Here is a 14,542-nt window from a genome sequence, read left to right on the forward strand (position 1 = left end):
TCTGCCATGATCACGGTCACTATTAAAGATCTTGAATAAAGTCCCCTACCCTAGCCCGCATCGCGGGGTTGATGAGGCCGCCCAGCTGAGGTGATTGCCGGCAACAATTGCTCTTAGCACATGGCAAGGACTATGTAGGCAGTGGCTGTTATCATCGATGATAGCAGGTGGCTCCATCTCACAGCATCAGGCTTATTTGTGCCACAATTAAGGATCCATAACCCCACGTTATGAGCATAGTATGTATGCAGAACTCTTTGTCATTGAACAGTTCTTCTCTTACGGTTAAAAGGGCTGATAATAGGAGAAGGGAGTGCTGCTCCTGGTTGCAGTCAAAGCCCACACCTTCAGGAAATCCCTGGGGTTCCCAAGGTGACAGCAGGAAACAATTTAACAAAATCATCTCCCTCCCCTGCTTTCAGCAGGAGGACAACGAAACAAAGAAAACCCACACAAAATGTGCCATAGGGGACTACGGACAGTAAATCATCACCTGTCCTTGTGGTGTTTGGCTCCTGCTGAAGGTGTTCTTCCTTGGCGTGCCCACTTGACAGTACAGGCACTGAGGCTCATGGAAAAGAGGTTCAGTCTTAGCCTCAGAGGAATACTTGGCAGAAGCAGGATTGATGCCAGCTGGGTATTGCTTCCCTAAGGAAAGTGAGCGTTCTGTCACCTGAGCTCATGAGAAATCTCCAAAACGATACCTGGGAAGGAGCCTCACAGTTGCAGTTGTGTCTGTCCTGTGCTGTTAGGTCCCAGCTTGTTAATCAGTCGACAAGGGTTCTAGCTGGGGTTCCTGAAGAAACAGCTCCCAAGGCAGTGGTTTGATGCAGGTGATTTATTGGGATAGTGATCTCAAGAAGCTTAGTGTGAGAATGGGGAAGGGAGATGCGGAAGAACTAAAAGCCATTAAAAGGTATGTTAATGGGTTTCCTACTACAGTCCGCCAGGGCTCCTATTTAGGCTTGGAACCTACTGAGAGATTCTGGAGCACAGTATAGGGTTGTCCCACTAAGCGCCAGGATACTGTCCAGGTACCTGTCGCATCCCTGCTTCACAGGCCGAGGGTGATTCCAGGGACTTGAGCTCCCCAGCACTTCTGATCTGCTCTTTTCCCTCACCAAGTCTGCACCCAGGACCAGAGAGCCATGCTGGGGCTTCAGGTGGAAGAACAGCAGTGTGTCGAGCACTGTGTACCCAAGCTCTCCATGGCCTCCAGAATGAAATGCTAGGTCGTGTAACAGCTTTTTAACAGTTTAAAATAAAATAAAATAGTAAAATAAATGTACTTAATGAGTAACCTTCATGGTGACCTACTAATTTTCTATCTCTAAATACGGATCGAAGGAGGAACTCATGGTGCTGGGAGGGCGAGTCTCACCAGTAATCTGTTCTGTTGTCGATGGAGGGCAACAAGGAGAGGTCAGCTGAAGGAGTTTGGGGAGATCAGACCAATGCTCAAGACAGGACTGATGCAGTAGCAGTAGATCTTGTAGGCATTTGCAAATGCATAGATGCCGAGAGCCCAGCACGTTTTCCCAGAGACGTCACAGTTTGACATATGTGGCTCTATCTTAAGTTCCTTGCAAAATGTCCCAAACTGATAATTTCTTGAAGATGGTGAATTATCATCTCAAATATATTTCCTATTCTCTCTGTGCATCTAACAAAAAAAAATGAAGAAAGTCTTACAAACACAAATCCATCTCATATCTTGGGTTCAGGCTCTCCTTTTGACCTGTTTTTCCTCTCGAGGTGATTAGAGGAGCCAGTTTACTGTGAAATCTCCCCATGTTATTCTTCCCCACTTTCTCATCCTAGCTCAAGGGGCATCTGACCCAAGGAGCGTTACGCAACGTCCCTGCCCTAAGCTGTAGGGGAATCTGTTCTGCCTCTGGACGTCTTTTTGAATCATTCCCTTCTCTCCAGTTTCTCTTCTCATGTTGTGTTACGGTCGGTCCTGTAGCTCTTCATGTCTTAGTCATCTTTGTTTTGCCTTCTGCACGTGGCCTGGAACCTTACTCTTCAGGCCAGCACCATAGGACTGTGGAGTCAGGAACCTGTGTTTGATTCTTGGTCTTCATTATGGCTTTCCTCACCTGTAGAGAGGGCTCCAAGAGGATTCACCAGGAGCATGCTGAAAACATACTTGGTCCAGCACATACTTATTCTTGTCAGTGTTGTTGCTGATATTTCCTAAGTTTTGAGTGAATTTTAGTACAGTGTCCACAGTAGAAGCTTTTACAACAATGATTCCTACTTATTCCTATAAATTTCCTCAATTCGCTACGTTACTCTAGTAGCTTCTTCATGGTCTTGCTTCACTGGGTCTTTCAGTTGTGAACCAAGCAAGCATTGGAACACAGTTTCTACTCAATTAGGATTCATTGCCAATCTGAGCAGAGTGGATGTTTGGAAATTCCTTTACCTCCTTCCTGTCCAGTTGTTGTCTGGTTTCCTCACCTTCTACTTGGAGACAAGAACTGTTCACCTTGTATGGATTAGGCAGAGACAAGACCAGTAGAACAGTTCTGGAATGTTTGGGATTTTCCTGGTGGAAAAGAGGAAGAAAAGAAAACCTGATAGAAGAGGAGTGTAATTGCTGTTGTACAATATTATCTCCATATCCCGTAGCAACAAATCGCATTATATTTTTTTATTTAAACCATATTCATGAAGGTTTTATCGTTAACTTTATCCAGATGACTGATCAAAGCACAGTACCTTATTGCCACCTTGCTAAAATATTTTTAAAGGCAGTTTTAATATTACATTTTTATAGCTACATATTGCCATTAAGCTATTGAGTCTATTACTAGTCAATCAAGGATTTTCATTTTGTTTCAAGAGCTCCTTGGATAAACTCTTCAGAAATGTCAAACGAGATGGAGTATCTAGCACCTTTTCCCAGATGGTGTTCATCAGGGATTTTAGTTAATGGATAAAGTTTCTGTTTTCCATGGTTGATTTTTGGCACTAACTAATGTCTTCCAAAGTTCCCTGCTCTTCCAAAGGCTAGGGGATAGTAAGGAAATTAACCTGATAATACTCCAATACCCCTTAGTTTTAATGAGGTGAGTAATTGAGGAGGTGGTGGAGTTTTTCACTGGGTCCAATTTGCTAAGAAATAGAGTATTTCTTGAAGAAGGCCAATTTTGGCTTGTACAACAGCTCCCAAACTATGCATTTATCCTATTCTCTCCACTTGCAAAAATAACAACAACAAGCAAACAAAAACAGATCTAGTTGGAAAAATATAAACAGTTACATGGAGAGTTACTCAGATGAGTCCTCATGGACTCTGTTCTAAAGCAGTCTGTGCCTTTTCATTCATGCATGCATTTGTATACTCATCTGACACATATCCACTGGCTGCTCATGTGCTGGACTCTGCCAGGTATGGGAACAAAGGTAGTGCAGACGCAGCGCTTCCTTCTGGGGAATTTCATTGCTGTGGTGAAGCCCAAGCACACATGCAATTATTTGGCATTCTTTGAGGCAAGTGCTGAGACAGAAGGAGGGCAGAGGTAGGAATAGGTCTGTGGAAACCAGTGAGAGGTGCTTTGTGGAAGGTGTGTCTGGAGGTGTCTGCTGAAGCTAACAGCAGATGATCTAATGAGTATAACGTAGATTTAAGGAGTAGAGAATGAAGAGCATGGCAGAAACAGAGAAATACATGTCCCAAGGTTGGGAAGGGGGAGATGAGAGCCAAGGCCAGAGAGATAAGCAACAATGCCCTGGCAAAAGGCTGTTAACCAGGCTGTAGGGGCAGGGGCTCTTTTCCCAAGAGCAGAGTCTGTGAGGCACTTGAATCCAGGAATAATGGAAGTCTGACATCACTCTGGATGCAGGCTGTGTTCAGTGGTGGTAGGGGATGTGAGACAAGGGCACAGAGGAGGGCTGTTAGGAGGCTTTGGCTCTGAGAAATCAGGTAGCCCTCAGAATAAAGAGGAAGTAGAACATGAAATCTGGTTATGTTTGTCTCTGCAGCTGTAATATCATAGAGTAAAAAGGATTCCGATACAGTTAGCAAAAGGCAAAAGCCCCAGCCAGTAATTGGGTAGACACTGCAAAGGGAATAAAAGTGGGCTTCCTTGACTCTGAATGAGTCCTGATCCCCATGCACTGTGCTGTGGACAGCTGTCACTCTTCAGCTCTCTTCTTAGTTTTCCTGGGATTTCAGTTATGACTGCCAGAACATTTGCTGTCTAAGGCTTTGAGGTGGGCACATCATGGATCTGATGGCTGCAGATATATGGACCATTACACGTGATCACCTGGCAAATGTGTTGGGAGTTATTTGAATAGGTATCCTTGTTCCAGTCCTGGCAATGCCCTTCTGTATTTTTTCTGCCACTGACCACCAGGATTCCTATCCTTCCAGATCGTTCTTTGTGTGCTAGAAAACCAGTACAATTGGGTGGGAATGAGGATAGGTAGTGCAGATTTTGAGAGCCAGAAAGAGAGAGAGAGAGAGAGAGAGAGACCAACCAACCGACCGACCGACCCATTTTCAACTTGACAGTTAAAGGAGTAGGATTGGCCAGTTTTCTAGGCGAGGACACTAGCAACCAGCCTGTTAGAAACTGGTCATAGTTTAGGGGATATGTTACAAGAAAGAAAAATACAAATGGTCTAGAGTATCAGACCAAACTCTCATTTTTCATCTCTGCTTCACACTCTTCTCTTCCAGCCCAGACTAATCAAAAGAAGGCTCTTCCGTTCACAATTGCTCTGTGTACATTTCCCCCAGATCTGGTATTCACATGAACAACGTGGTTTATTTATATTTCAGCACCAAATTGGAAAGATGACATCATTCATTTACAGTCTTTATCCCATGACATGCCTACTCTCCAACACCTCATTTCAGCAGACACATTTAAGGCTGCATATAGCATCTTGTTTAGCTTGTACATTCTTTTATGGGATACAGTTCAAAGGTAGGGAACTCTAAGCTTGTCACTGGTAAGAAAATAATCTCATAAAATCGCAGGAGCTTCCCCAAAGGATAAGGATGTTATGATGTTTATCATAGCAGAGTTATTATTTGTTCATTTAGACTCCATCGTTCATTCCTGCATGAGGGCCTGCCTTCTTGTCCATGGCAGATCTCACAGCTCCCTTTAGGCTCTCCGAATTCTGTTTAGAAGAAACAACTCCAGACTTATTAGCTCACAAGTTCAAAAGTACAGGCTCCTGTGACCGGACTTGAACGTTAGGTGTGAGTGCTGAATTTCAGGGTCTCATAATTAAGGGTAGGCTGACTAAGGGGGATCTCAGCGCTTGCTCTGCGAAGGCTCTGTTGACCTGCTCTTTCTCACAGGCATAACTTGTCCATTGGGTCTTCTGGCACATTAAGTGGACAAATGAAGGATGGAAATGCTATCAGCTGCCAAAGGTTGCCTGCCTGGGATTTTTTTTTATTTAATTTTAAGTGGACCTTTCCCTCTACTTTTAGTGGTTTTTTTTTTTTTTTTTTATCATATGCATGCATTTTTTTATGTCTACTCTGGGACCTTTCAAATATTGTACACATTTTAAAAGATGGCCTGAGTAAATCACGAGACATCCTTTGGCAGGTAGAACTGGGATGTGAGGTGTTTCCAAAACTTAACAGAACCAAAGCCTTTATGGGAAAGCAATTTCTACCTGTTTAGCTGTTTTTTAGCTAACAATTTGCAAGGCAAAGAGCAAAGCCTAGAGATTGGGAATTAGAAGACCCAGAAAATCTTCATGTTCAATGTCAAGAAGGGGACTCTAGGGGCTAAAATCTATTCCTGACTCTTCTAGCTGCCAAATGAGGATAGTAAGAATTCCTCCTGGAAAGTTTTGAGAGCAAGTTAGATTGTATGTGAAAAATACAACAAGTATAAGTCTTTTGCTCCAGCTTTCTCTTTATTATCAGAGTATTATTTATAATTACGTAATCAAATCCCAACTGGATAGAGCTCCCATCAGCCCCTGACTTTTGGGTTTCTTTATCTCCTGAAGGCTCATTGCTATCTTGAGCCACCGATGGGATTGTCATGGCAAACCGTGAGATGACTTCAAGCCTCAACAACCTTCCTGACGAGAACAAACATGCAGCTGTAAGATGGCAGACCTCTCACGTTCACGGTCCCTTCATTCTTTCAGTCACTCATTATAAGAGCAAGTGTTGTGTATCTACATCTTCTAGGCCCTATACTAGAGTCAGGGAGCAGAAGGTAGATGAAGAAATCAGGCTTAAAGTCTACCAACACGGCCGGCACCGCGGCTCACTAGGCTAATCCTCTACCTTGCAGCACCGGCACACAGGGTTCTAGTCCCAGTCGGGGCGCCAGATTCTGTCCCGGTTGCCCCTCTTCCAGGCCAGCTCTCTGCTGTGGCCAGGGAGTGCAGTGGAGGATGGCCCAAGTGCTTGGGCCCTGTACCCATGGGAGACCAGGATAAGTACCTGGCTCCTGCCATCAGATTAGCGTGGTGCGCCGGCCGCGGCGGCCATTGGAGGGTGAACCAACGGCAAAGGAAGACCTTTCTCTCTGTCTCTCTCTCTCACTGTCCACTCTGCCTGTCAAAAAATAAAATAAATAAATAAATAAAAATAAAGTCTACCAACACACAGACAAATCTGTGTTTATACAGCCCTGGTTAGCAGGAGACAGGTGCCATATAGCCTCAAGGGTGAAGTCAGGAAAAGGCTCCTAGAGAAAACTTTGTGAGGTAGGCACACCCAGGCATTAGAGGGAAAGGGGCTAGAGAAAGCATTGCCAGCAAACAAAAGAGCACATATAAAGGAGAAATGTCTTACCGAAAAGAGCAGGTGCAGTAATATATGGTGGCATCCTATGTTTCCTGGCAGTTCATTATGTCCTGGAAATTGGACCCGTATTTTAAATCCCTCCTAGGCCAGCGCTGTGGTGCAGTGGGTTAAAGCCCTGGCCTGAAGCACTGGCATCGCATATGGGCACCGGTTCTAGTCCCGGCTGCTCCTCTTCCGAGCCAGCTCTCTGCTATGGCCTGGGATAGCAGTAGAAGATGGCCCACATGGGAGACCTGTAAGAAGCTCCTGGCTCCTGGCTTCAGATTGGCACAGCTTGGGCCATTGTGGCCATCTGGGGAGTGAACCAGCAGATGCAAGACCTCTCTCTCTCTGTCTCTACCTCTCTCTGTAACTCTGTCTTTCAAATAAATAAAATAAATCTTAAAAAAAAAAAGAAATCCCTCCTACCATCTGCTCCCCACAGCAGCCCCATTAACAAAGATACTATTATTCCTGTGGCAGAGTTGAGGAAATTGAGGTTCATAAACAGTCAACTCTCATGAGGTCACATAATCAGCAAAGAAGTGGAGCAGGACTTGAAACCAAGTAGTCCTATCCACAAGCCCACTTCTTTTTTGAGGGACAGAGGCAAAGACATACAGATGGAGAGAGCTCCCATCCACTGGTTCACTCCCCAAATGTCCACAGGAACTGAGGCTGGGCCAGGGTCAATGCCGGGAGCTAAAAAATTAATCAGCAACTCAACTACTTGTGACATCCTCACTGCCTCCCAGGGTCTGCCTTAGCAGGATTCTGGAGCCAGAAGCTGGAGCCAGGTATCCAACCTATGTACTCTAATGTGGATTGTGGATACCTTAACCGATGTTTTGACTGCTAAATTAAATGTCCACCACTCAGACCCACATTTGCTGGCTTTCTGAGCAGAATAATTTTATGTGCATTTTTAAAAAAGATTTATTTATTTATTCGAAAGTCAGAGTTACACAGAGGAGAGGCAGAGAGAGGAGAGAGGTCTTCCATCCTTTGATTCACTCCCCAATTGGCCAAACCGGCCAGAGCTGCGCCAATCCGAAGCCAGGAACCAGGAGCTTCTTCCAGGTCTCCCACATGGGTGCAGGGGCCCAAGGAGTTGGATCATCTTCCACTGCTTTCCCAGGCCACAACAGAGAGGTGGATTGGAAGTGAAGCATCCGGGACTTGAACCAACACCCATATGGGATGCTGGCACTGCAGGCGGCGGCTTTACCCACTATGCCACAGTGCCAGTCCCTTATGTACTTTTTAAAAAGCATTTTTCTAATTTCTGTGAACCTGTTAGGTGAATTCATCACTGGTCCATTTCTTGCCTTGCATAATAAAATAGTACAATTCTATAGCCTGAGGATTGAACTCTGACACTGAGTTGCCTCATGTGACAGACATCATGGGGCATAGATTAGAGTTGTCAACTCTTGTCCCATCAACTTTGAACCTTTTGTTCAATTCCTCCAAGAAACGTTATCAATTAAAATCTGTAGAGAGCTCTTTCCCAAAACATCACCTGTAGCCGTCAACCATCTGCATCAGTATTGTCGCTTTTCAGTGGGTTTCTCTGCCTTGTCTTCTGAGGCCATTATTTGTGTGTAGTTCTGTGTCTCCACCCACCTTGTCATGCAGAGCTTCATTACCCCTGGCTTGCTCTGGAGTGTAGGATGCGATCATTAGCACTTTGTGGATGCAAACTTACTCTGCAGCTCTGTGAATGCTCAATAAAATATCAAGCAAATAACCCTAGAACATGTCTATTTTTCCCTCCTTTGGAATTACAAGGGGGGAAGTACATTGACATTCCCAGTTGTAACATAGTAGCTTCAACAGTGTGACAACACCTCTTTGAATAAAGCAAAAGATACTGTACTGTTTAAGCTTCAACTTGCCTAAGAATGAACTAAAACTTCTGGATTGGGAGCCAAGGGAGAGACCCACAGGTGCTGTGACAATGCCCCGCGTCCCTGGCTGGTCTTCCTGCTCCTGATGGCCCCTTCCCTGGTTTTTGTTCCTCACAGACCCAGAACAGAATGAAGCTGATGGCAGACAACTACAACGAGGACCACCACCATTACCACCACCACCACCACCACCACCACCGATCTCCCGGGAGGTCACAGCATTCCAATCACAGGCCTTCACCGGACCAGGTCAGTTTCAACGCCGCGTACCTCCAAGACCCTTTTTACCCTTTGGATAGTTTAAGATAAAATAAATAATCCTCAAGAAATAATAAACAGCATAAAGTGATATGTTCTTTGAACTGAAACTAATAGCTTTGGTATTTATTTCCATCACTCAAGGAATCTAAATGTTTTCCTTTCTCCTTCCTCTTTAAGGTTTTGTCTTTTCTTGTTTATGTTATGCATTTTCTTTTCCTCCCCTCCTTTCTTCCTTCGTAGATATGTAATGTATCGCTGGCTCAATTTCTAATGGTGGGTTACTTTGGAATGTCTCTTTTGGAGTTTTAAAAGACAGCACTTTGTTTCCATGAGCTTGGCAACCAGCAGAGTCTTGAGTTTGTTGAGCATTTTCCTAGAAAATTCCTTAGTGATGCAAATTGATGGTGGAGTGAAACAACAAGGAGAGATTTGCTTTTTGCTGGCATTTCAGCCAATGAAGTCAAGGAGTCTGGTTTATTTGGTTTGGACTCTTCTCCCTGAACTAAGTAAAGCAAGTGGAAAGATGAATCGACCCAAAGACAAACTGCCTGTGGTTTCAGTGATATTCACACTCACCCATCAAATGCAAAAACTATTTATAATTTTTAGTATTGAAACTCTTGAAGGTGAATTTTATGAAAACTAGGAAATTAGAAGCAAACTCACAGGATAACATACTATTAACAACATTTCTTCCTTTCTTGTGCTGTGACCTTTCATTTTGTCAAGGAGTCCTGCCATGATTTATACCATAAGTTTCAGTAGGGAAGGGTCAGCAGATAGAGGAATAGAACCACTGAGATAAATGGAAGGCCTTTGGACATGGGATGGGAAGGGCTTTTTGGAAGAACCTTGTGTGATGCACACACCTAATCATTTGCCAGGGCAGAGGGTACTTACTCTGTTCCGAAAAGTTTTGTTTTGTTTTTTTTTTTTTTTTTTTTTTTTTTTTTTTTCGGATAACCCTATTTTCTTTTCACTTTATGTCACTAGCATCCCAAAGGAGAAGTGAAGATAACATCTGTAAGATCCTTTGCCAGGAGTACAGCTCCAGGGAGAGCTGTGACATAGAACACAGTGTTAGAAACCTTCTCGGGAGCTGTGCAGTGAGGCAGCCTCCATCAGAAGGCTCCCTAGCTATGGCCAACCCTCATACCCAGGCACATTAGCCCTCAGAGGCCCTAACCCTGTGGATGGTGTTCACACAGGGCAGCAGCTTTCTGAGGCCAGGCTTAGAAAGGCGGCAGCTCATGCTTTTAGCCCTCAAGAAATGGCTTTTGATTTGGAGATCTGGAAAGTGGAGAGAGATGTTAATGTTAAGACATCTTTTATGTCTGTGTTTTTGCTTTGGCTTAGTTTTATTTTTACTCCTATTCACTGCCACACACCTCCTGCCCCAGTACACTTGCTGATTCAATCTCTTCACCCTCATTCTTGGTCTCTGCCTTTTGGCACACTGCCCTTTACTTCTTGTCATTCTCCCATGCAAGGTCCATGTGACATTTTGTTGGTGGTGGTGGGGAGTGGCACCAGCCCCACTGTGGCTATTCCTTTGAGCCATACATGCTAGAAGACCATTTGAGATTCTTCTTACCCCTAAGCCCCACCCCCTACTCCACTCAGAGAGATAGGAACAGAGAATTCTGTAAAGAATGAAAGAGGGATTTGAATCAAAGGAGACAGTGGGTCCCACCAGGACCTGCTGAAATAACAAGCTGGCTTGTCCCGTCATAGAGACACATATACTCATGCATCCTGCTGGAAATGGGCCACCACATCAGATTTACCTGCCTTATGAATAGTACTACTTTCAAAAGCGAATCTCCTCCTGTTTTTCCAGAGATCTGTAGTCACAAACAAGAGCATCTCGCCTGCTGGGCTGACCCTCTTACGTTTGTCCATAGATGCTAACGGGTTGTCACAGGGCAGAATTGATTGCTCAGGGGTGGGGCCCTTCCTAGAAGAGTTAGCATTCCTTGAAGAGTGTTTGGCCAAGACATGTTTTCAAGATGTTTAGTGTACCTTTGTCACTACTGTTGTTAGGGGATGGTGATAGCTTTCTGCTCTCACATCCTCCATCCCAGTGAGTACTGTAACCAACCCAGACACATGAAGAAAGGTGACCTCTTCCCGAGGTGAGAAATCCAGGCCCCCAGAGGGAGGTGAATTCACTGCAGTTCTACTGCAGCTCATAACCTCATTCACCCGTTACATAGAGCACAAATTCCGTGCCAGCCACCCTCGGGGGTTTGGGGAAGAGTGTGATGGACAAGACAGAACCCCTGCCTCCCCGAAGTTTGTCTTCTGGTCCTAGGACAAGAATCCAGATCCTCTGACGTCTAGATCAATTCCTTTCTGACACATCAATCAGAACAAGACAGATAAATGGCAGTTATAAGTAAACTAGGGACCCATGTTAGGAACTTAGTCTGCAGTGAGATTCATGGTGAGAGTGAAATGCCTGTGTGGCTGTCACCTGGAATCTCCCTCCCTGTACTCTTGCAGTTGAAGAGGGAGAGGAAGCCAGGAACCCTGAATTTGATTAGTTTGGCTTCCGTGATGAAGATGGCTACATCCCCTGGATTGTTACGTGTTCTTTTTAACTAGTCCTTAAGACTAAGAAAATGGATTCTGAGATTTAGTAATCAATAAATTACAAACCAGTGCATGTATTGCTATACATTGCAGTCCCGGAATATAGCAGTTATGGAAGGCCGGAAAGTCTTTCCCAGTTGGTTACAAACCCTACACATGATTGTGTGATGCCACATGCACTACTATGTATCGAGCTGAACTACTTAGAAAGATGATAGCCTTATATCAGTATCTGACAACATGAACGTCTTAATAATGGGTTGATTTGGATGGGATTTAAACCAGCGGTCCAAAATGTGTCCATGTCAGCTAAACTGATTTAAAACTGAAAAATCTCTTATTCCTGTGACTACAAAGATTGACCAGTAACACCTTTTGGTCACTGGACTTCTACAATGTTGACATTGCCTCTTGAATTTTATTAAGAGATCAGAACACATGAAAACAAAGAAATATGAAAAATCATCACCTTGCTACTTTTCCAGAGGAACTCATTTTCCTTAAGAAATTCAAGTATTGCCAGATACTTGCAGAATTATATTCTTTTTCCATTTCTTTCCTGTCCCTTTCTCCTTTACTACAATTTTGTGTTCTCCTTGAGAGAAACTGAATCCAAGTATTATAAGTCTAGACTAGCATTTCACAAAGTAACTTTTAGAACATTAGTCCCGTGAGAAAAGTCTTGAAACAAAGATTCAATGGGCAAAGAATTTTGGGAAAGTGCTGCATATTTTAACTCTATCTTCGAGCATCCTGGTGCAATTAGCAGATCAAAGGATCTAAAGAGTCTTATAAGAAAGAAAGCTCTCCAATTTTATTTAATCCAGCATTTCCCAGACTTATTTGATCATGGGCATTTTTTCTTTTCTAGTAACATCTGTGCTCTGAGAAATATTGTTTTCTGAGTATCAGGTGAAAAGAGAGACTACCCGGGTTAAAACATGACTGATCCAGTTTCCAGCAGTGGTTTTCATCAGAATGTGGAGTTTTTATGCCTCTTCCATCCATTTCTGGGGTACCTTTCTGAAGGCTGTTGCACCCGAGAGTGAGTTATGCCACCGAGAACACAGTACACAGTAGTTCTGAAGCAAGGAATCCATGAAGGACGAGGCCCAACAGGATCAGGGACAGTCATAAATACACAGCCCCTCGGGATTGTGAATGACCGTCATCGGGGAGTGGGAGGGTTGGAGGAAGACGTGAGAGAAGTAAGTGCAAGCTGCTGGTCTGACAATCTGTTCTCCTGCCTGAGAAAGGAAAGGGGCAGTCAGCAGCTAGTACGCTGTGAACCTCAGGATGGCTCCAGCCGTTCAGTCTGTCCAAGCAGAACAAGATCCCACGAATGCCTCAGGAACTCTTTCACACCAAGAAGTGGTCACAAGGGCAGACAACAAATATTTCCCATGAGTCAATGGACTCCAAAGAGTAAATGGAACATGCTATAGATGCATTAGTGGTTGATTTTACAACATCAAGGGGAGCCTCGGCTTCTGTTAAATGCCCTCTGTAGCTGTCCTAAGCGGCATCATCAGTTAATTTCTTTAAATATTGGCCTTCCCTGCCTGAAAGCACATCAGCGATACCACCTCTTTCTACTTTCAGTTTTCGAAGCATCATGTAATTCTTATTATCCCAGGGAAAGTCAAATTGTATGAATCTCCTTCCAGTGTCTGTCAGGTGTGGACTAACCCCATCAACAAGAAACTTACAGCCCGTGAGGGAACTCCATCCTCAGCCAACTTGAAATGCCAGACACTGTTCATGCTGCCCCTTTTGCATCTAGGAACCGCATTTCTGTGCTTTGATATTGGGTTGGGTGTTGGGTCTTTAAAGGCCCGGATCTCATTGCTTATTTTTTTGGTGGAAGATACAGCTCTATCTGTTAAAGCATCAGCTACACTGATTCTAGCTTGGAGGGGCATGAATGGCAAAGAACGTAAACATTTTTTAGGTTGGAGACCCCAGAATATGGGAGTACTTCCAAATGTCAGTGGAAAATGGAATTAAAAGATAAGTTTATTTTGGTGCAAAAATTTTTGAAATCTGTGTCTAGGGAGGTCTTCAAAAAATTCCCAGAAAATATAGATTATAAAAAGACTATGTATGGATTTCAGATGTTTTAGGCATGAAGTTAAACTTACCTTTGAATTCCATTTTTTCACGAACTTCTGAAAGTGCTTTCAAATGTGGCCACTTTTGAAGACCAGTGGAAAACTGTCTTCACTTCTCTCTCCCCATTTCATTGGATAGAAGTGTTTAGTCACAGGAGTTGGGACACTCAAGGAATTTTTCTACCTTGAAGACATTCATATCCTATTTAATATTCAAATTTTCCATTATCCTTACAGAAATCATATCTTCTAAAGAAGGGCTCCAAAGTCCACAAGCATGAAGCTATAATACTTATTAGAATGATTATATTGAATTCAGTTGAATTTTATGTTTTATATTCATATCTTTTTTTCCATGTTACAAAGCATAGTCAGACATGTCTGGCCTTTAGTAGGCAGTCAATAAAAGTCTATTCAATGAACTGTTCCAATAATACCTTTGGGAAATAGGAATGGTAGTTGGAAATATCTCCATTTCAGAGATAAAGACACTGAAACTTAGAGAGGTTGTTAATAATCCAAAGTCACAAAACCAAACATCAACAGGCCCAAGATGAGGACCCAAGTCTCTGAACTGTGCATATGGATGGCAAACCTCTTTGGATGTTGACATGACTGTGTCTATACATCCATTTAGATTAATGTTTTGCATAGCCAAGCCACATTGATTTTTTCTATATTGCAAATCTGCTTTTCTTTTCCCACTGATTGGTAGTGAATTTTATGCTGTTTTGATTTATTTTCAAAAATTCCATTATAATGCCATATCAACTCTCTTTCCATTTGTCCAGCTTTTGTGTCTTTATTTCTATTCTTGGTTTGTGACTTTATTCCTCTCATTTTCTTCATTTCATCTGTTCCTCTTTATTCTTCTCTGTTCT

General features: G+C 43.4%; 1 protein-coding gene across 26 annotated transcripts in view; it reads left to right on the top strand.

Annotated features, from left to right (window-relative positions):
- Positions 1-14,542, top strand: part of ERC2 (ELKS/RAB6-interacting/CAST family member 2) — a 1,007,328-nt gene that overhangs the window by 801,129 nt on the left and 191,657 nt on the right. For all 26 annotated transcript variants that reach the window (XM_051852289.2, XM_051852290.2, XM_051852291.2 and 23 more), the window contains one exon: positions 8,812-8,943. In XM_051852289.2, coding sequence (XP_051708249.1) covers positions 8,812-8,943 — 132 coding nt within the window. The remainder of the gene's footprint in view (positions 1-8,811; positions 8,944-14,542) is intronic.

The sequence above is a fragment of the Oryctolagus cuniculus genome, chromosome 10 (assembly GCF_964237555.1).
Source record: "Oryctolagus cuniculus chromosome 10, mOryCun1.1, whole genome shotgun sequence".
Lineage (NCBI taxonomy): Eukaryota > Metazoa > Chordata > Mammalia > Lagomorpha > Leporidae > Oryctolagus > Oryctolagus cuniculus.